Raw genomic sequence first — 23,151 nt, 5'->3', positions numbered from 1 at the left:
GAAAGTTAATAATAATCAGACTTACTTTGTCTAATTACTCTGAGCCCATTGCCCATCCTCTAATCTAGCATTAGAGTGCTGATGTTGCAATTTACTGCAAGTTAATATCATATCCTTTGTAATTATTGTATAATTTATTATGAAATCCTCATCTCCTCTATGTATGGTTTGTGGCTGTTCATTTACTGTAAATAGTGCACATGTATGATTTATGATAGCTAGACCATCGAATTCGATTGAATATGCTGCAATCAAATAACAATTTATCTAAGATTATCTCATCAAAGAGAATATTTTAATTATGTCAAATGAAAATAAAGACTGACCCATTAATTATGTCTACTCAAATTTCATAAACCCAATAGAAATCAAGAATATATGTGAATATGTTCGGTTCCAAAAAGCATGAAGGAAAATACAAAAGAAAGAAGATAGAGGAAAAAGAGAAGAAAAGAAAAAGTGAAGTAAAAAAGAGAGAGATAAATATTTAAAGTCAATAAATTACCTGTATATTATGTTTTAAACTCGTTTTATTTATTTAACTCTTTTATATAAAGATTAAGTAATTTAAAAATATTTAAATTTATTACTAATTTTAATTATATTATTTTTTATAGTAAAATCAAATATAAAAAAATTATTTTCTTTAATATTTATTTTTCTCGAGTATTTTCAAAGAAACAAACATAATTGAAGTGTAATTCAATCACATCATTTGCTCTTCCATGAAACAAAAATAATGAAGCTTTCATTGACAATGTTACTTAAATGTCAAAAGTCAAAGCTCCATATTATTAAATAATAATAATTGATTTATCATTATACGTATTATGTCAAAAACATGAAGGAATTCAAGAGCATACATTTAATGTGTTTTAGATTAAAAATAAGAAGGAAACATAAATATACTAATATTTAATTCAAAACTTATGTCTTGTTAAATTCGATCTCTATTATTACCGTAAATCATAAGTTATATATAAACACATTCTCATTTAAAGCAAATTACCTTAAATAGAATTACCATGACGTTTAGTGATTTTAGTCCTTATAGAACTAAAATGTATATAATCATGAGTTGACATTTTCAAAATGATTTTAAACAACTAAAAATTTTTTTAAACAAAATGCAAGTTGAAAAATGAGAAAAATTCTTATATAACAAATACTTAGATGCTAAGAACTATGCTAGGAAATGATAAACTATGATAATTAAGCCTTATAATCAAATAGGCATAGTTTTGAGATCTTGTTTTCAAAGTTGTAGGTATTTAACGTGGCTACCATGTTGTCAATAAGGAAACTATGATGTAGTCCAAATAATGGAGACGAAAGTATAGAGATGGGTCACATTATTTTCATATTGGTGACCTCCCTCTTGGGATTTTGAAAGAAAAAAAACAATAATTTTAAAAAATATCTTGTAAAATATGATAATTAGGACTTGCCTTAAAATATTATTTAAATGGAAGTTGTGTTTTAAAAAACAATCAATGGTGATGGTTACCTAGACCATCATTAAGATCCTGATGTATAACTTACCATTCGGCCAACTTTGAAGTACTTTCAAGGAAGTGTTTTTAAAAGTATTTTTATAATAATTATTTATCAAATGTTTCTTAGAAAATACTATAATTATTTTTCAAAAATATTTTTAAAATTTTATTAAATATTTATTTAAATAAAACACTTTTTTATTGTAAAAGTGATAGTTAAAAAGACTATTTTACTCTAATTATATTCACTCAAATCAAATTTTATTGACGGACAAAAATTGAGCATATCAACCATGTTCTATTGAATCCATTGTAATTAAATGATAATTTACTTTTAATTATGTCATTTTTAATTAAGTGTGGGTATCTATAAATAAAATATTATGTAACATTTGAAAAAAAAAAAAGAGAGTGGTAGAATACAATAAAATTTTAATTCTTCCAAATTTTTATCTTCTTTAATAATTGTTTGTGTTTGACTGCTTTCAACACAATTACTCCAACATCACCAAGTCATCAAAATTTGGAACTTCCATTCATCATGCAAAGAAGTGTACAACCAATTTTAAGAGGCTTTTGAGGCTTATGCCTCTAAAGCCTTACCTCAAGGCACAACCATGAAGCAGAAATGAATTGTTGTCTGACAAATCACACCCATGGTGTAAGGCTCTCTGGTCAAACATTGAGATCACTTCTTGAGATTCGCCTAATAATCAAAATATCCACCTCATTATACGCTGACTGAATACAATCCTTGAACCGGTAATGGTTGAATATCAGGGGCCCTTTTAGTGGCTTTATGTTCATGCATTGAAATTCCAAAAACTTCACTATGATGATTCACCTGCAAGGTTATATTGATATTGATTTTACCTGGACTCATCGAAAGCCGAAGCTAAGTTTTGTTCATATTTTCTCTATTATTCTCATCCCATGGCTTCTTTTCTGCACTATATTTGCAGGTCTATTTAATCAATTAATTCAAGAGGGTACTATTCATATGAATGACAAACCATATTTTGTGTGTCCTACTTATATGAATGACAAACTATTCATAATTGACAAGCAACATGTTCCCATATATGAATGGCAAACTTATGTCTAATCACACTGTTTAAACATCCATTATTATGGCTGTATCATGAAATGGTGGCCTCAGTAGTGACAAAGGAATTGGCCTTTTCTGCACTTTCTTTTTTATGAGAGTTAAAATCTCAAGTGGGTATTAGAAACTCTCAAGTGGACTCCATGTTAAAATCTTCTCCTATAATCCATAGGAGGACGGAAATTTTTCTTTCTTATGAGAGTTAAGACTGGCAGATTCCAATCTATGGCTGGGCAAAAAGTTGCATCAAATCTTTCCTTGAAAAATTACATTACCTGTTACTAAAACTAAAAAAATAACAAATTATTGATTTTAGTGAACGACCATATGTCTGAAATGATGATCTTGAATCTTCAATGACTAGTATAATGCAAGAAAGTATGTAGAGTTAAAGACTGTTTAAACATCCATTATTATGGCCGTATCATGAAAAGGTGGCAGCACTCACAAAGGAATTGGCCTTTTCTGCAGTTCCTTGTTTCCTTTCCAGTGCCTCCTTAACGTTGGCTTTCTCCTCCAACAGACTTTGCTCCTTCAACATGGCTGCTTCCTCTTCACTTCTCAATTCCCCTACCTTCCTTGCCAACTCCTCTTCCTTCTCTGTTTGCTTATGCTCCTTTTCTTCACTCCCTTCAATCTCACCCCTCCCAGAAACAGGTGCTGAGACCGCTCCAGTAGCGGGCTTCATGGGGTTTTAAGTTTTTGCGGTCTGATTCTTTTGGTTGACCACCTTCAGCACCAATTCATCATCTGCCCCCTCAGCTTCAGCAGGTACCATTTGTTTTACTTGTTCCACAGTCAAGACTGCTGGCACAGAGGTGTCCTTGGTTGAGGCAAAAAGTGATCTGTCAGTTCTTTCATTTGGAGAATTGGAATTGGGTAGCAAAGGCGGCAACTTGCCAGGGACGAAAGAGTGTCCATCCAAAATCCTCAGTCTGCTCCTTGTGTTGCATCAGACGTTTTCTTTCTGGAACTCATCAATATTGCTGTTCCATGGCTCCTAGGAAGCTGAGAAATGGTTTCATGAAGTTGATTCAGAACAAACTCTGAAGTTTGTTTAATATGTAAGTGACCTGTTTCTAGTCTGATCCCAAGTCAAAAGGCCAATTTCCTCCACTGTTTGATTCAAAGATTGCTCTTCACACATCCTGTGATAACAAAAAAGCATAGTAAATACTACACTTCCGGTTCATCAATGGTAAAATACATGACATATGGGAGCCCAAAAATTTGTGAGGCTTTAATGATAATCTAACCTTGACAGATTCTAGTAGTTTCTGATCATCATGGAATAATCCAAAATCCATGAACACTTATAACAATTTATCTGCTTGAACAAGATGGTTCGATAAAGGACAAAAAAGGAGTACAAAATCTTGAACTTGTTAAATATTAAGCATCCAGTGACGGAAGCAGAAGGCTCAGAGATGGCCGGTTGCCAGAGAAGGTCTGTGAAAGAAAATGCAATCATTAAAGCAAAACGGTTATTCGTTGAAAGAAGACTTCAGAGCACAAACTGAAAGGACATTACCTTGTGAGGAATAAGATGCTGGGGAACATTCTCATTCTGCAATTGTTCAGGGGTCTGCAAGAAACTGGAGTGTCGTGGTTACTTACCACTTCATCTGCAAACCATATCTAATCAAGAATTATGTAATGCAATGTAGGAACACCTTAAATGTAAACAGCAGATTATCAGAAATATCCATTTCTTGGGGTCTAGTGCCTTTAGGTACACATGTTGTTGACTCTTCACAACACCAATAAAATCACAATGAATAACTTTGGAAGATGAGTTTCAACTTTGGAAGATGAATTCAAGCTTACACCCAATTCCATATTCCTCCAAGATGACGAGCAATTTCAACTTTGGAAGATGAATCTAATCCTGTTTGTAGAGCAGTGTGCACAAAAAGGAGGGTGTAGCTAAGAACCTGTCACCAATGCCAACAAAAATTACATCCATCAATGCTTTTCTAGCGACTCCAACCTACCAAAATTTAATTATTACTTTTTTCGTAGGTTAACAATTAATCACTACTTGATATTTATGGATAACATATCTGAATTAGATTTATAAACAACTTTAATTACTAAGGAACCACTATAGGCAATCTAAAAAAAATACTCTGATCTTGTCTAGAACCTTGTAGGCATCTGGGACCATACTCTTTCCATCACTCTATATAATAGCGTCCTTTGGAGCACAGAGGGCATCATGAAGTACTGACCTGTTCTCTATATTGTTTATCTGTACATACCACCCAAATTATAATGTAAAAGACCAAATAATGAAATAATCAGAACATCTTAAATTCTTAACATTGATGTTTTTATAACTGTAATAGATACATAACAAGTTATCATATATAACAAGATTAGAGGATAAGATCAAATAGCGAAACAGACCCCTAATGATTGAAGTAAGAAGCCAAAGTTTGCATTTATGACAGAACTTAAACACAAGTAAAAAGAGACAAGAAGACGACAATTTCTTCTTTACATAAAATGGTGTCTAACCAGAAAGAATGAGTGTCTAAACATGTGAATTTTATTATTTATTATTTACAAAAAAAAAAAAAAAACCCATTTCATGTTAATTTTTATATATGACTTCATTGCTAAGAAAACACTCGACTTATACACTATCATTGCATGTGCAGATGATATCTATGTGGTCCTTTTAATGAAGTTGTGAGTGTTATAGTTAGGTTGGCAATTCCGGACAAAATGCCTAAGTGTCTACTAGCTATGGTTCTCTAAATCCGTTGTTGGACTACTTGACTTATGAAGATCAAGACATTGGATTTGCTAAGAAGTCAAAGTAAGTAGCTGAGTTTATGTTGAATGAATTTGAATCAACCCTATTTTCAAAATGTTGGTTGCCTTGAATCATATTAAAAAAGTTAGGGAAGCATGGGAAAAATATTTTTTGCTAAAAGTTTTAAGTTACCTTGTCTCTGGATCGATCCAAGTACAGGGGCAGATCAATCTAAATTACTCCTTTTTGAGATCTTTTTTCAGCCTGATTAAGTGTTTCATTTCCCTTTTAAAAACAAATTTCTCTCATGTATGGAATGTAGAGAGCAACAACTGGTGAGTGAGCTCTTCATTCCCTTCCCCTTTGGAGGTTGTTTGCTTTCCAAGAAAATCTCATTCAAGTCTTCAAGAAAATTTTTCTAATGGATTTTCTAAAAAGAAAAATGGGTTGAGTTCTTTGAACATTCATCTCTCATTCATTTGGGCTTGGGTGAAAACCCATTTTCTTCTTGATGGAGCTTCGAGAAGAAGGCTGAGATCAAGCTTGGGAAGGACTCCAAGCATGTTCCTGAAGATGAAGGCGTGGTGGAGAGGTGTGAAAGTGCTTGTCAAGTAGTTTGTGAGGGATTGGAAATCTTGAGCTAGGTAAATCCTTGTAGACCTTGATTGCCCTTCATAGTGGAATTTTTTATCAGTTGTAAGCCTGTGGTTTTTGACCTCCTAGGAGGTTTTCCACGTAAATTTTGGTGTTGTCTCATTGTCTCTCATTCTCCTCTTCATTTCATTTTCAGTTTTAACTATCTTTGATAATTTGGACATCTAATTTTTGGTTGAATGTTGATGTAACATAGATATAGGTTGCCTTTAATGCTGTTTCTGAATATTGTTCAAAGGTATACTTGAGATATTTTATTCTTGTTATTAATCAAAAACTGTTTAAAGGTTTTGTGTTAGGGAGTGTTGGAACATGTGCATGTGAATTGTATTTTATTTTTGTTGGGGAGTACTGTTACATTCATATTTGCATGTGATTTCTAATTTGTGCTTTTAAGTGTTTGTAAAGAGAAGGAAAAATTGTAAAATTTGTTAAGGTTAGTTAACTTGTGTTGGGAGACCTTTAAATTGGACAAAAACACCTATTCACCCCCCCTCCCCCTCTAGGTGTGTTCTATCATTGAGATTCACATTTCAGAAGTCATTTTTGTCATGACACTAAGAGTGTGCATAATCAATTTCAAACTTGATATTTTTTTCTCTAAGATAAATCTAATCCTACCATTAGAATTATCAAACTTGACTGAAGAAAACCCATATAGTGGTTGTGTGTCAATTTTATCAAGTTTTGATGGTACTCTTGTATAGTAGTCACATATCTTTATATGGAACTCATGGCAGACTTCCAACATGTCATTAAAAACATCAGCATATCATACATATATTCCAATCCATCAATTGTAAATATTTCCATGCATAGCTTATAGACCATACCTTCTCAGACAAGTTCTTCCTCAAACTCTGCAAATGTGTGTATGCTTCTTGGTGAATATCATTTCTGGCCTTAAAATGAGCTCGCAACTCATTCAGCTTTTTATTTTCACTTTACTACTCCTTTTTAGCAGCTTTTGATATAGCTTTAGCTTTCTGAACCTTGTATTTGAGTGAATCTACTTTCTCCCTCAAAACTGCAAATATTGAAAACTAAATCAATCATTGAAAACCTCATCCACCTCTTATACATTAAGAAAAGAGGGGGCCTATCTCAATTTTGACTTTGTTTTTAGTTTTTAGAAATTTCCTTAACATATTGAGCTAATTAGATATAAATAGATAATCTGATAATTAAAGAAAGTTGACTATAACATGTTTCCAATTTAATCTTCACTATTTCAACATAGAAAATCAAGTGTAGTTGCAAGCATGAAAATTCTAATTGAAAAACAAGAGCTCATACTATTGATACTCACTATCATTCATATAGGGGCAGTATTATTTTTTCTTTAGCATAGAATTCAACATCCTACTTACCGATAGAATGACCAAAGAACAACTTAGTCTTCTTAGGAAGCTCTTTAGGTGCCTCCACGTGATTATCCTGACAAGAAAAACGTGCAATTGATTAAATAATTAACCCACATTCTTTAGATTTCAACCCTGCATTTGAGTTTCCTCCAAGTATTGTTAGATTTAATCGAACCTAAAATGCTAACAATTGAGTTATTGCTATTCTGAACTCAATGAATCTGGAACCTTTTATAGGCAAAAACATATACAAGTAGAATGCAAAAATTTGCTTTCAACTCAAACATCTAATTTTTATAAGAAAAGTGTTCATGGCTGGGAGTAGCAAAAATTTGCAACAGATTTGAAAACTCAACTATAGCATTTTAGACAGATTGGATTCATGTGCCATGAGTGGTTCGAGGAGAGATGAACTCTTTTCATTGGCTTGCGTAAGGCGAGACAATAGTTGTATCTAAACAAATATAGGATTCCTTTCAAAGCAAGCATCATTTAATAAAGAAATTTCTTGTACTACATAAATGGAATTCCATTTGAAGTAGGAAAAAAAACAAGAAGCAGTAATATGTGGATTCCAAACTTTCAGTAAACTATCTGATTTTGATTTCGTGAATTTTGATTTCTTTTCCAGGAAAGTCGTTAATTCATATAAGCTTAAGGAATGGACCCTGATGAATGCCAGAATCCTAAGAAGCAGGGTTAACTCCATCAGTTTGCGCCCATGGGTGATAGCCTTGAATTTTTATTTATCTTGGGGAAAAAAAGAGAAAGGAAGATGAATTACCAGTAAAGAGAACATTGGTGATGCCAGTGTGGTTGAGCATAAAACTTGAGATCAGTCTTGGGTTCCTCTGAATCTTTTATGGTGTGACTCCTCTCATCGGCTCTGTTCTGTGGGATTCCTTTTATTATGAGCTTTACTATTAGTATCTTCTGTTGCTGATCCATGCTCACCAAAACTCCCATGAGAAGAACTGTCTTGCGCCATTTTTGGATGCTTTTGTTCCTAATCTTCTGCATATATAAGACGGATCATGCACTGTTCCACTCTTCCGAAACCGCCAAATGAAGCCATAAAGTGTGTCCATTGATTAGAGCGATACCATTCCTTAATAGCTTCCTTAAAAGCTACCTTGGGATAAAATATCACCCACACTATATCTGATGCAACATCATTAGCACAGTAAGAACCCAATTTGAAAGAATCCACGACTGTTGATTGATTATTTCCTCGGATACTCAAATTACAATAGAACTCCACTGGTTCTTCATTATCAGATGTATGAGCTGTTTCATTTTCAGATTCATAGGCAGATCCATTGGTGGGTTCATTATTAGAAGTATCAGCTGATTCATTCTGAGATTCATAGGTAGATTCATAGGCAGATCCATTGTCAGGTTCATTATCAGATGTATCAGCTGATTTATAGGCAGATCCATTGTCAGGTTCATTATTAGATGTATCAGCTGATTCATGCTGAGATTCATATGCAGATCCATTGTCAGGCTCATTATCAGATGTATCAGTTGATTCATACCGAGACTCAAAGACAAATCCATTGTTGGATTCATAAACACAGCATAAAGCAAATCCCAACAATTCCTTATTTTCATACCAATTCGGGGGGAGCTCTATTGTTACTTTATAACCTCCCATACTCTGATACCTTATCCACTCTAGAATTCCACTACTTCTAGGAACAACAATGCTAATTCCATTGCCTACAAAGAATGTACAACCAGCATGAATCCTGGGTACCTGCACAAAAGCACCATGTAAATTCAATGGGCACAAAAGAAAAAGGAACCTGGCATGAGAATCATACCGGAATTTCTGGTTTGAAGCAATTGACCATAGAATGAATAGGCAGAGGCGAGGGCCTTGATGAAATACCACCCGAACAATGCGCATCTAAGAAACGTAGACTTGATGGAAGCTCTGGAATTTGTTGAAGGTTCTTGCAGTGACTCAAGTCAAGGACTCTTAGATTGGTAAGTCGATTGATGCCAGCAGGTAGACTACTGAAATGGTTCCCATCCAGATATAATTCTTCCAATGTGTGGACCCGCATTTTTCACGTGCGCCCCCACTCGATCGGCGAGACTCGCTTTTTATTATTTTGTGAAAAATTGATTTTTGAAAAAAAAAAGTTGGAGTCGCCACTTATTTTATTTTTATTTTTGAAGGGAAAATAAAACAAGAAATAAAACCCTAAAAAAAATGACTCCATAATTTTTGGAAAAGCGTGTCTTTGAAAACCCAAGTCTTGGTCCGGGAATCAGGTTACTTATTGGGAAGGTACCTCTAAGAGGTAGCACCCTTCTAAGCCCTAAAAAGGTCTCTACTAATTAAGTTAAGGGGAATATGGCAATTAATCGGTTAATTATGGATACCTAGGTAGACTAGGTGATTTCAAAAGATTTGCATGCTAAACAAGATCAAATCACAAAAACTGAGAGTTAGGGTGCGTACCTGAACCGCTCTTCAAGCGCTATCATAAAACATCAGAGTTAATATAGAAGTATAACACACAACATGTATTTAATCATAGTGAATCAAGCATACATCTAAACACCTAAGGATTATCAAACATATGCATACTTCACAGTGACATGATTGTTTACGAAATTTAGAAAGTAGGTCATTAGGGGGCGTACCTGGATAGCATAGATAACTTACAATGCGCTTCCATAAGACATGAGGGATTAGATAATAATAAAATAAAGAAACCCTAGCATGCTTGTTATCTAATTAGCATAACAAAAATTATCAAAGCATATGAAAACATTAATTATCACACTCATCATGTATACAATTCCTAAAAAAAATAGACATAATTTCAACAAGTGACAAAGATGGCAACAAAAATAATTTTTGAAAAGATTTTCTTATGTAGGGGTTTCACCAATTCCCCAAATTAATATACACAAATTTAGCCCAGAATTATCCCATTATTTGGGACCACAAGCTTTGATTCGTGTTTTTGTTCAAAACCAAAATTTTTGTTGAAAACCGAGAAGGATGCAAACCGAACAAGATATGGTTGCATATTATTTTTAAATAATAAAAAAAAAAAGATTTTGATCTTGAGGACTCTAAATGAGTTTTTGAAATAGATTTTTAAAATGATTTTTTTGAGAAAAGTATTTTATTTTAAAATAAAAGGAATTAATTTGGAAAAAATAAAATATAAGAAATAAAATACCCAACAAAACAAAAATGAAACCTCAAAGTAAAATTTTTTTAGTAATTAACAAAAATGATAATGGTGATGGTAGAGGCCAATCTTCATGATTTTCCAATGGCCTTTGAACAAAAAGGAAACTATCAAAGCAATAAATTATTAATATTTAGATCAAATAAGCTAATGAAATATCCATCAAGAATTAGCAACAAGGATTCAAGAAGCGCATAAATTGAGAATAACAATCCATAATTAACATAAGATTAACTAAACACATAAATGCCTCTAGACTAAAAAAATAAATTAAATCAAGATTAAACTTTATCTAACGGGATTAATTAAACTAATGTATTCAAATCACAAACACATACAAGTGAAGAACAAATTAAAACTAAATTAAATTGTAATTAAAAACATGAACTTTATTTAATAAGATTAATTAAACTACTAAATTACAATTACAAACACATCCAAATTAAAAATAAATAAAAGCTAAACTAAATCGGAATTTCAAATATGAACTTTATCTAACAAGATTATTTAAACTAATGAATTAAAATCACAAATATACTTAAACTAAAAGATAGGTTAAAACTGAACTAATTTAGAATTAAAAAAAATATAAACTTTATCTAACATGATTATTTAAACTAATAAATTAAAATCACATACATATTTAAACTAACAAATAAATTAAAAATAAACTATTTTGGGATTAAAAACATGAACTTTATCTAACATAATTATTTAAACTTAAGAATTAAGATCAACTAATGCATTTAAACTAAAAACGAATTGAAATCAAACTAATTGAGATTAAAAACACAAACTTTATTTAACGTGATTATTTAAAGTAAAGAATTAAAATCAACAAAATACATTTAAACTAAAAACGAATTAAAATCAAATTAATTGGGATTAAAAATACAAAATTTATTCGATATGATTATTTAAACTTAAGAATTAAGATCAACAAAATGTATTTAAACTAAAAACGAATTGAAATCAAACTAATTGAGATTAAAAACACAAACTTTATTTAACGTGATTATTAAAAGTCAAGAATTAAGATCAACAAAATATATTTAAACTAAAAAACGAATTGAAATCAAATTAATTGGGATTAAAAATACAAGCTTTATTTAACGTGATTATTTAAAACAAAGAATTAAGATCAACTAATGCATTTAAATTAAAAATGAATTGAAATCAAACTAATTGGGATTAAAAATACAAACTTTATTCAATACAATTATTTAAACTTAAGAATTAAAATCAACAAAATACATTTAAACTAAAAAACAAGTTAAAATCAAACTAATTGGGATTAAAAATACAAACTTTATTCGATATGATTATTTAAACTTAAGAATTAAGATCAATAAAATGTATTTAAACTAAAAACGAATTGAAATCAAACTAATTGAGATTAAAAACATAAACTTTATTTAACGTGATTATTTAAAGTAAAGAATTAAGATCAACAAAATACATTTAAACTAAAAAACAAATTAAAATCAAACTAATTGGGATTAAAAATACAAACTTTATTCGATATGATTATTTAAACTAAAGAATTAAGATCAGCAAAATGTATTTAAACTAAAAACGAATTGAAATCAAACTAATTGAGATTAAAAACACAAACTTTATTTAACGTGATTATTTAAAGTCAAGAATTAAGATCAACAAAATATATTTAAACTAAAAAACAAATTAAAATCAAACTAATTGGGATTAAAAATACAAACTTTATTCGATAGGATTATTTAAACTTAAGAATTAAAATCATTAACAAACTTAAACTAAAAGATAGATTAGAATTAAACTAATTGGGGATTTAAAAAGAAAATAATATAAACTTTAACACAAAGAATTAATCAAAAACTAAAACTTCCAAAAAAAAAAAAAAAAAAAAAAATCTAGGCTAAATAAAAGTACTATATAGAAAACTAACCTTTGAAGTGAAAGAGAAAATCCTCTCTTGATGATTAAATGACAGCCCGAGCTCCGTTCGAAGTCCCTTGCTTTTTTTTCAAAATTCCGTGTGCCCTGCCCCCCTAGAAAAATCCCCCTATTCTTTTCCTTTTCTCACCTATATATATCACCCCTCAAGACCTAAATTTGTTTCCAAAAAGGAAAATTATCCTCTTTCCTTTCTTCTTCTCTTCTTTTTTTAAATCCTCCAATCAAAAGCAATCTTCCCAATTTCAAATTCCCCTCCAAAACCTTCCAAGGAGAGTCCCGCCTTCCTTAAACTCCAATGGTAAGTTTCCTTGCAAAAACATGAAATTTTTGAAGTTAAATAATTGCATGAATAGATAAATAAGTAAATAAATTAAAAAATGGTAAAAATAATAAATAAATAAATAAGTTAAGGAAAATGATATAAAGAGGAAGATAACCAATAAAAAGTGAATGATAATCATAAAATTAAAACTAAAAACAAAATAAATAAATAAATAAATAAAATAAAATAAAATAAAATAAAAGTCTTCGTAGGCCTAGTGTGCCTAAACGGGCCTAAGGTGAGACTAAGTGGGCCTAGGGTAGTGCCTAATGGGCCAAGTGTATCTAAAAGCTATCCTAAAAAAACAAGAAAAGCCTAAGTCTAAGTTAGGGCTGCCAAGGGTCACAATAAGGGATCAAATAATCCCTCAACCAAAATCTCCGAGGTGACTCAGAAAAAGGTAAGTGGTATGAGTAGCCATGGGCCACCAAGGAACTATTGTGGAGCATTGAAAACGAATTTTAAAGACATGTGCTAAAGGGACAAAATTGAGGGTCTACAAATATGCCCCTCTTCGGTATAGATCACGAGTGTAGAGAATGTGAGTAAAAATACGAGTAATGAGCAGAATGAAGTGAACTATACCGAAGAATTAAAGAAGAACCAGAGATTTTGTCCTAGCACATGAAGAGGTAAGATCAAAAGATGGGGTCTCAATGATATGGATGGGACAACTCTATGTGGGGGAAAATGACAATAAAGAGAGAAGGCATGTGACGAGTAGTACATAGATGGAAAGAGGTGAAAAGGATGATTCAAAGTCATAGATGACATGAATGACTCCGGATCATGGACAAGGTGAACGACTCTGGATCTAAAATAGGATAAAAGACTCTGGGTCATGAGCTCAGGGCTCTAATCGGAAAGAATGACTCTGGGTCAAGATGGAAAACGACTCTAGGTCGAGAGCCCTAAGCTCTAAATGGAAAAGAAATAACTCTGGGTCGTAATGGAAAATGACTCTGGGTCGAGAGCTCCAAGCTCTAAAATAGAAAATAATGACTCTGGGTCGAAATGGAAAGTGACTCTGGGTCGAGAGCTCCGGGCTCTAAATGGAAAGGAATGACTCTGGGCCGTAATGGAAAATGACTCTAGGTCGAGAGCTCCAGGCTCTAAAATAGGAAAGAATGACTCTGGGTCAAAATGGAAAGTGACTCTGGGTCGAGAGCTCCGAGCTCTAAAATAGGAAAGAATGACTCTGGGTCGAAATGGAAAGTGACTCTGGGTCGAGAGCTCCGGGCTCTAAAATAGGAAATAATGACTCTGGGTCGAAATGGAAAGTGACTCTGGGTCGAGAGCTCCGGGCTCTAAAATAGGAAACAATGACTCTGGGTCGAAATGGAAAGTGACTCTGGGTCGAGAGCTCTAAGCTCTAAAATAGGAAAGAATGACTCTGGGTCGAAATGGAAAGTGACTCTGGGTCGAGAGCTCCGGGCTCTAAAATAGGAAACAATGACTCTGGGTCGAAATGGAAAGTGACTCTGGGTCGAGAGCTCCGGGCTCTAAATAGATAGCCGATCAGGATACTTTCCGACTCAAGATGTCGGGTCGAGGCCACTCACAAGTGGCTAGAATGATGAAAACGAAACATCTTAGGGATGTGAATAATGCAAATGACTCCGGGTCGTGAGCTCAGGGCTCGAGGTGCTATGAATGACTCTGGGTCAAGATGGAAAATGACTCTGGGTCGATGAATAGCTCAGGGCTCTATGACTGATCGGCTAGAAGGAGAATGCGATACGCAAACTCCAGGTCAAACCACTCATGGGCGACCAAGTGATGAAAGCTCAGCTAAGAGCTGGAAAGACTCTGGGTCTATAGGAAATGATAGCTCAGGGCTAGCGGGCTCAGGGCCTAAGGGAAAAAGGATGCTCAAGGCTATAAGACTCGGGGTCTAGAAGGAATGAATAACTCAAAGCTATGAGGCTCAGGGCCTAGAAGGGAATAATAGAGAAGACCAACTTGAAAGTGGACATGAAATAAATTGGCTCAAAGCCACATACTCAAAATGTCAAGGGTCGGACTACTGAAACTAAGAAGGGAAATATGCCCCAGTATCCAGGGTGCTCACACTGCCGAAACAACCAGTAAATCAATCATCCGCTGAAATCAATAGGTCAGAAACTGATGCATCGTGACAAACCTCTGAAAAGTCTAAACTGAAGAAACCCTCTATGTCTGAAAAGCTGCTCTGTCGATGAATCTCAAAAGGTAAATCTCAAAGAGTGTATATCATGGCTCATCTAAAAGTAAACCTCAAAGTGTGTAAAATACTGCTCATCTGGATAATCCAATCTACAAGGTAACAATGACGAAAATAAATCTGTCTCATGAACATCTGGCTAAAGGATCCACCCACACTCCTCGGGTGAAACCTGATGCGATCCGTCTCTATCTCAACAAATCCATGTAGGGAGGCCCTGATACAGTCGATCGTCGGAAGCTCTAGGCTAGTGCTCAATCTAAAACCAAGCTGGCCACTGTCTCAATCTCAAGGATACTCAAAGAAAATGGGGGAAATATGCCCCAGTATAAGATCTAACGTCAAAGTCATAAGCTAAACAACCGACACCAGTCATCCATCCTCATATCACTGCCCAAATAAATCTCGTAATGGAGAGGGGAATATGCCCCAGTATGGATATCGGATGTCGAAGTCGTGAGGCAAACAAATTAACAATGATCATCCATCCTCGTATCGCTGTCCAAACACAATCTCATCAAGGAGAGTGGAATATGCCTCAGTGTGGATAATCTAATGTCGAAGTCGTGAGGTAAACAAACTAACAATGATCATCCATCCTCGTACCGTATACAATAACAGATAAGAATCTCGGAGGAATGGGGGAATATGCCCCAGTGTGAATATATGATGCACAACCAAAGGATGAATCCGACATCATCAATCAACTATCCTCAGCTCAACAATAATCCGCTAAGAAGTCAGAATGATGTATCGACCAATGCCTCAAGGGAGACACTCTAAATCTAATCTCAAATGAATAGCCAAAATGATGAGAAATGTGGTAATCTCAAAAATAGAAACATGTCTCTGATGAATCCCTGACTGAATCTGATAGGAATCTGGTAACCTCAAAATGGGGAAATATGCCCCAGTATGCCTGGTCTATACACTGCACTGAAAACTGCCTCCAACTCAGTAATAATCCACTAGTCTATCTCAGAAGTATTCCGGGAATGGAATCACTAGGGGCTCAACGATGCTCCACTAGAACTGATATAGTCTCAACATACCTCACTAGGGATCTCTGATCGGTGAAAATACCCAGACTCAAAGAAAGTGCTCCACTAGGGGCTCATCTCAACCAAATGAAAGGGGAATATGCCCTAGTATGGATATCTGATGTACAACCAAATGATGAATCTAATATCCTCAATGAACTGTCTCCAAACCCAAAAATCCATCAAACATCAATATGCCAAGCAAGAGAGAGACCAAATGCTTCCAAAAGTATCTTCCATAAAAGATAACATAGTAACGACCATACTTCAACCAATCTACAAAAGTCTGTCCAAGTGAAGACTGTCAAAGATAATGTCTGATCTCATGGCCTCAGGGTGGTCTTAAGACACGGGACGTAACATAGGTCAAGGTGATAGGGTGAAAGAAATGAAGGGAAACTAGGCTCAAATACCCAATGATCAAACCCGTACCCTCGTGCACAAGATGTAATGCATAGAAAAATCTCATGAGTCATGGACTTAGAAGTAACCAAAGGGAATGTCGATAACGAAATGAGAGAAATGATGAATGGTCAAGCCATCAATGAAATATGTGAATGATGTCAAGAAGGTATCAAATCAGTAATAGGTATCAATATGTAAGGAATGAATAAAAGGTGGAACAAAGATCTGGAAAGAGGTAATGGGATACAAAAGAAAACAATGGGAAAGTGGAATGAGTGATGATCAACCCATGTTAGTACAATAAAGGAAAGTCATATCACCAATGATGGAATGGTGGGTATAAGACAATGATCCGGAGACCCTAGTAAAAAGGTCACTCATCTCTCATACCTAAAATATATCAATCATGATCCAAGAAGCATAGGATCTCATAGAACTCTCATATGAACCCTCGACACTCCAAATGCATAACAGGAGTGGCTCAAGGACTGAAAAAACTCATAAAAACTCACAAAAACCCATAATGACAAATATACCCAATAAATGAACCTCAAAAGGTGGCATAAATACCCAATGGAATGAGATACCATACATGAGCATATCCTTGCGCTTTTCTTTTCTTTTTTTTTTTTTTTTTTTTTTTTTTTTGCGCATGCTCTGATCATCAATAAATCAAACTCCAATGGAAAAATATAAGGAATGAACAAACTCTCTCTGACCACTGATGGATACATGAACCCCAACCCCTGAGATAACCTCTCAAACTAAAATCTCCGAATCAATGTCAAATGATGGAATGAATAGAGTGATATGACAGCCCTCCTTGCACTAAGACGTGAAGAATCATCAACCCAAGGAAGAGAATAGATAAGATGAAGCAAATAATGATAGGGACAAGAAAGAGAATGAATATGTGGTGATAATAAAATAGAACAAATAGGGTGATAAGAGGATGGTAACAAAATGAGAAGATAGACCTATAAGTCTAAAGCTCATGAGACTTTCCTAGCAAAGCATACATATACATCAAAGGGCCCCAACCCGGGTATAGAAATGGTAATCAAAGCTATAAGAAAGAAATAAGGCTATAACATACCATGCGAAGCTCAATGGGCTAGCAACGGTCTAATATATAGAGGTGATAAAGTATGAGGCTAACCGAAATGGTGGCCACCCATCCTACGACCACAGTCTCAAACATAATACTTCTTCAGCTGATCCACATTGGTAGGCTCTGAAAATTGGTTTCCATCTAAGTCTGTCAACCATGCAGCCCCTTTTGGAGTCAACTCCCGGATAACATAAGGCCCACTCCAACTAGGTCTAAACTTTCCTCTAGGGTCTCCAATCAAACCTCTGAGAATCCTCAAAACTAAGTCCCCTTTTTGCAATGGTCTAGGCTTGACTCGTTTCTTGAAGGCACGAGCCATCTTTCTCTGATAGGCCTGAACATGATCTATTGCTCTCAATCTCCTCTCATCTAAAAGGTTAAGCTGATCAAATCGAGCCTGAGCCCACTCTGTCTCAGAAATCTGCTGCTCAAGGGCTACTCTCAATGAGCCCATCTCTGTCTCGACTGGCAAAACAGCCTCCATACCATACACTAGGGAGTAAGGCGTAGCTCCTGTAGAAGTGCGAAAAGAGGTGCGGTATGCCCACAATGCAAAAGGAAGCTTTTCTGACCAATCTCGAGAGGTCTCAACCATCTTCCTCAAAATCCTCTTAATATTCTTGTTTGCAGCCTCTACTGCCCCATTGGTCTGTGGCCTATATGCTGAAGATCTATGATGTCGGATGTCATACTCCTGCAACAAAGTGTCTACCTCAGCTCGGAAGTGCGCCCCTCTGTCGAAAATCAACTCATGAGGAACCCCATAGCGGCAAATGATGTGTGATCTGATAAAACTGGCAACCCTAGCAGATGTCAACCTCGCATATGATGCGGCTTCCACCCACTTGGTGAAATAGTCTATGGCAACTAGGATGAACTCATGACCACTGGAAGATTTTGGTGAAACTTTCCCAATAATATCAATACCCCATACTGAAAATGGCCATGGCGAAGTCAAGGCGTGTAACTCTGATGGTGGTGCATGTATGAGATCACCATGAATCTGACACTCTGGGCATTTCTGGACAAACTGACAACAATCTGTCTCCATAGTCAACCAGAAGTAACCCGTCCTCATAATCTTACGAGCTAGCATGTGTCCTCCCATATGCGGACCACAAACTCCTGAATGAACCTCTCTCATCACTCGATCTGCAGAGGCTCGATCTAAACACAACAGAAGCATACCATCAGCTGATCGTCTGTACAAGGTATCTCCGGAAATCACAAATCTAGTAGCCAAATGCCTCAGTGCTCTCCGATCCTTGGTAGTGGCTACCTCAGGGTATGTGCTAGATCTAAGGAACTGATAAATGTCATGATACCAAGGTAGGTCATCCTGGACCTCTGTCTCTCCAATCAGACAACAATAGGCGGGTGCAGACCTGGACTCAATCAGTAATGGACGTATGACTACATCAATCGGAATGTCCACGGAGGAAGCTAAAGTAGCTAAGGCGTCAGCAAATCGGTTCTGCGCTCTAGGCAGATGAACATATCTCAAATCGTCAAATCTCGCAACCAACAACTCTAAATAAGCATGATATGGCCTAAGCTTCACGTCCCTAGTCTTCCAATCCCCCTAAATCTGCCTGAGTACCAGATTGGAGTCACCAAACACCTCCATCTGTCTAATGTTAAGCTCCAATGCAGTCTCTAAACCAAGGATACAAGCCTCATACTCAACTATGTTATTCGTGGCAGGATGTCGATCAGAGAATGTCAAACGAGCGGACCTCGGAATGTGATCGTCCTGAGGGGATACCAATAGAACACCAATCCCATACCCTGACTGATTGGCTGCACCATCGAAGTACATGCACCATCCCGATAAGCTGGTCATAGCAACAAACTCCTCATCTGGAAAATCATCATCAACTGGTCTGTCCTCAGATGTCGGTAGTGAGGCTAAGTGATCGGCAACAATACTTCCCTTAATAGACTTCTGAGAAACATACTGAATATCGAACTTTGTCAAAAGTACAAGCCATCTCATCAATCTACCAGTCAATGCAGGTCTATCAAACAAGTATCTCAACGGGTCCAAGCGGGATATCAAATGTACTGAGTACTCCGTCATGTAATGCCTCAATCTCCTGGTAGCCCAAACTAGTGCTAAGCATAGGCGCTCAATCATAACATATTTCATCTCATACTCCAACATCCTCTTACTTAGGTAGTAAATAGCTCGCTCCTTTCCTAAGTCATCAATCTGAGCTAACATACATCCCAATGCCATGTCTGAAACTGACAAATATAGAAGAAGTGGACGTCCTGGCGTAGGAGGCACTAAAACAGGAGGAGAAAGCAAATACTCCTTGATCTTCTCAAATGCAAACTGACAGTCATCATTCCAAACTGTTGGCTGGTTCTTCCTCAAAAGACGAAAGATAGGCTCACATATGTCTGTCAATCTGGCTATGAACCGACTAATGTACTGTAATCTGCCCAGAAAACCTCTAATCTCTTTCTCAGTCTTTGGTGCAGGCATGTCAAGTATGGCTTTGATTTTATCTGGGTCGACCTCTATGCCCCGCTCACTGACTATATGTCCCAATAACTTCCCAGAAGTCACTCCAAAGGTACACTTCTTGGGATTCAACCTCAATCTAAACTTCCGGATCCTCTCAAAGAATCTCTCTAAAGCATTTAGGTGATCTGCTCTACCTCGGGATTTCAAAATCATATCATCCACGTAAACCTCGACATCCCTATGCATCATGTCATGAAACAAAGTGGTAGCGGCTCTCTGATAAGTGGCTCCTGCGTTCTTCAACCCAAATGGCATAACTCTATAACAGTAGGTACCCCACTCAGTAATAAAGGTTGTCTTCTCCATATCCTCTGGAGCCATCAAAATCTGATTATACCCTGAAAACCCATCCATGAAAGACAACATCGAATGGCCTGCGGTGCCATCAACCAACAAATCAATGTGTGGAAGGGGAAAGTCATCTTTAGGGCTGGCTTTATTGAGATCTCTGAAGTCAACACAAACCCTAACTTTGCCATCCTTTTTAGGAACAGGGACGACATTAGCCAACCACTCTGGATACTCAACTACTGATATGAACCCAACACTGAGTTGTTTCTGAATCTTCTCTTTTACCTGTAGACTCCAACGTGGATGCAACCATCTCAATTTTTTCTTAACTGGTCTAGCATGTGGTAGGGTAGGTAAATGGTGCTGGACTATAGAGGGATCAAGACCTGGCATGTCCTCATAAGACCATGCAAAGACATCCAAGTATGTCCTGAGTAAATGGATGAGTCTATCTCTCTCATCTGTAGATAGGGGTGAACCAATCTTCAGCTCTCTAGGCTGATCCTCTGTGCCAAAATCAACAGTCTCAACGCCCCCTGCAGCAGGTGAAACTCTCTCATCTATGGGACCAGAGTCATGATCAAAAGAGTCCCTATCCGAATTGGGCTGTGCAATCTCATCATCTATATCAAATATCTGTGTAATGGGTGAGTGGGGTGCAGACGTAGAGATACTATCACAAAAGACAGGCGAATACTCAAAAATGCTCAAATCCATAAATGAAGCAACAGAAACATCGTCAGAGCGGGAGACAAATCCCGATAAAACATCAAAAGAAAGAGGTGGGTCCACAAGGTCGGACGCTCCCTCAACTGGGCTAACAATGCCCTCAAACAAACTACTATCATCCTCTGGAAGCTCTGGAACAGGAAGAGTCTGAGTCCCCTCAAAAACCTCAATGGTAGATACCCCAAACATATCAAATGCTGAAACAGGCTGAAGCTGAACAATGCCGGCAATCTGGCTCACGGTCATCATGTCCATCTCATCACGGTACTCATCATGGGGAACAACTCCATCAATCACCTCAATAGGATCAAGAATCATCCCATCACTCATGATCTCCTCTGGAAAGCATAGAGACAACATGCTAGCTCGATCTGGAGACGTAGGAGTAATCGCCACAGGGAAAGAAGTGTCGGGAGCCCCATCACTCAACTGTAGCTGGTGAAATAGATGCTGAAGTGATTACTACTCAAAAAGTGCTATTTGATAGCCTTTAATTAATCCTTTTTACCACTTTTGAGTAGTAGTTTAGGCCTTTTAACTCAATTGGCATGTTAAGGATCCTTTAAAGCAATTTTGATCACTTTGTGTAAGTTTTGGTGTTTTTGTTAGTATTTTGATCACCAAAGCAAGTCAAGAATGAGGAGAGCTATGAGGAATCTTGGGCAAAGCTTAGAATTCAATTGCCAAGAGTGAATCCGGATTGCAAGGAGAAAAAGCAAAGAGGATCAGTCATGAAGCTTATTCTTGATGACAGTCGTAGCAGCCACTTTTGGAGCACTTTCTGAAGTCCAAATGATGCATGCTATATACCATTTCAAAGCTCAGGAAGTCAACAATCCAATGCTTCAAACGGTGTGCAATTTGGAGTTGAAACGAAGAAGTTGCAGCCATTACAAGCCAGTCACTCTAAAGTGCTGCGGAATCAGCCTTTTGTTGCGAGAATTTTGCAACACTTTTGTACAGTAAGGTGTTTCTTCTTCTGACGATGCACGAACCATGCCGCGAGAGGGAAGCTGGAAACTTCAAGATGGAAGCCAACTTTGCAGCCTGGTGAAGATAGCTCGGTCTTGCGAAATAATTTCGCAGCCCTATTGGGTGTCTGCGAAATTTCGCAGGCACCACTTTTCTCCTGCGAAATGGCTCCTGAAGCCTCCCGAAGCTTGCTACCGACATTGGGAGATATTTTCCATTAGATTTTTGTTGTCTAAATCCCAAAATACTCCTTGTAAACCACCAATTACATGATTCCTTAGTTTTAAAGTTAGTAAAAAGACCAAATATCAGTGTAACAATTAGTTTTATATTGCTTTGATATATATACCTCTCGGGAGCCTGTTCTCAGAGAGGAGTTCCTTCTGTAACCATTTTGGTAAGCAAGTAAAGTCTTTTCCTTCTATTGCCTCACCTTCTCACTTTGTATTTTCATTTTATTTCTAAGTTATGAATTCTCTGAGGAGTTTTCCCCAGAGAATGAGTAACTAAACCTCCAATTCCTTGGAGCTAAGGTTGCCGGGGAAGGTTCCAAGTGCAAAAATGCAAAGCTCTGTGGTTTTAGCTAGAAATGAAGAGGAAGTGAAATCCTTTAGTGATTTCAATGTTTTTAGTTAACTTAAAACACTTTGGAGTCACCTGGGCCAACACTTGGTAAGGCAAGTGATTTCCAACCGTGGAAATGCACTAGTTTACCCCTTGCGAGCCTTTGGTAGGTGACTTCAAGGTAGGATTTTCTGGAATTACCAACACTTGGTAAGCTTTTGGACTCTTAGGAGACATCCATTAGTTATCTCTTGCGAGTTTGTGAAGGGAATCCAAGGTTAAAGATCACCTTGAATGGTAAGTGCTCGTGAGAGGCATGAACCATTGCAAGTTGCATCAGTGAGAGAATTAAAGTGAAATCTAATTGAAGGAGTCTCTGTACATCACCGGTTAGAGAATTGACTCTAAGTTGAATCTCTAATGCGAGGAAATGAACCATCTGACCGGA

At 36.2% G+C, this 23,151-nt stretch overlaps 1 protein-coding gene across 1 annotated transcript in view; it reads right to left on the bottom strand.

Moving 5' to 3' along the window:
* Positions 1–2,883: 2,883 nt before the first annotated feature.
* Positions 2,884–23,151, bottom strand: part of LOC100241448 (disease resistance protein RPV1) — a 52,488-nt gene continuing 32,220 nt past the window's right edge. Inside the window, 8 exon segments of the mRNA XM_059734581.1 lie at positions 2,884–3,749; positions 3,858–4,050; positions 4,133–4,226; positions 4,429–4,852; positions 6,850–7,043; positions 7,387–7,453; positions 8,165–9,139; positions 9,207–9,439. Of these exon segments, the coding sequence (XP_059590564.1) occupies positions 8,387–9,139; positions 9,207–9,439 (986 nt within the window). The 3' untranslated portion in view covers positions 2,884–3,749; positions 3,858–4,050; positions 4,133–4,226; ... (2 more) ...; positions 7,387–7,453; positions 8,165–8,386.

Source organism: Vitis vinifera, chromosome 18 (genome assembly GCF_030704535.1).
Source record: "Vitis vinifera cultivar Pinot Noir 40024 chromosome 18, ASM3070453v1".
Lineage (NCBI taxonomy): Eukaryota > Viridiplantae > Streptophyta > Magnoliopsida > Vitales > Vitaceae > Vitis > Vitis vinifera.
The sequence above is the reverse complement of the archived record's forward strand: the minus strand, read 5'-3'. Positions and strand labels throughout refer to the sequence as shown.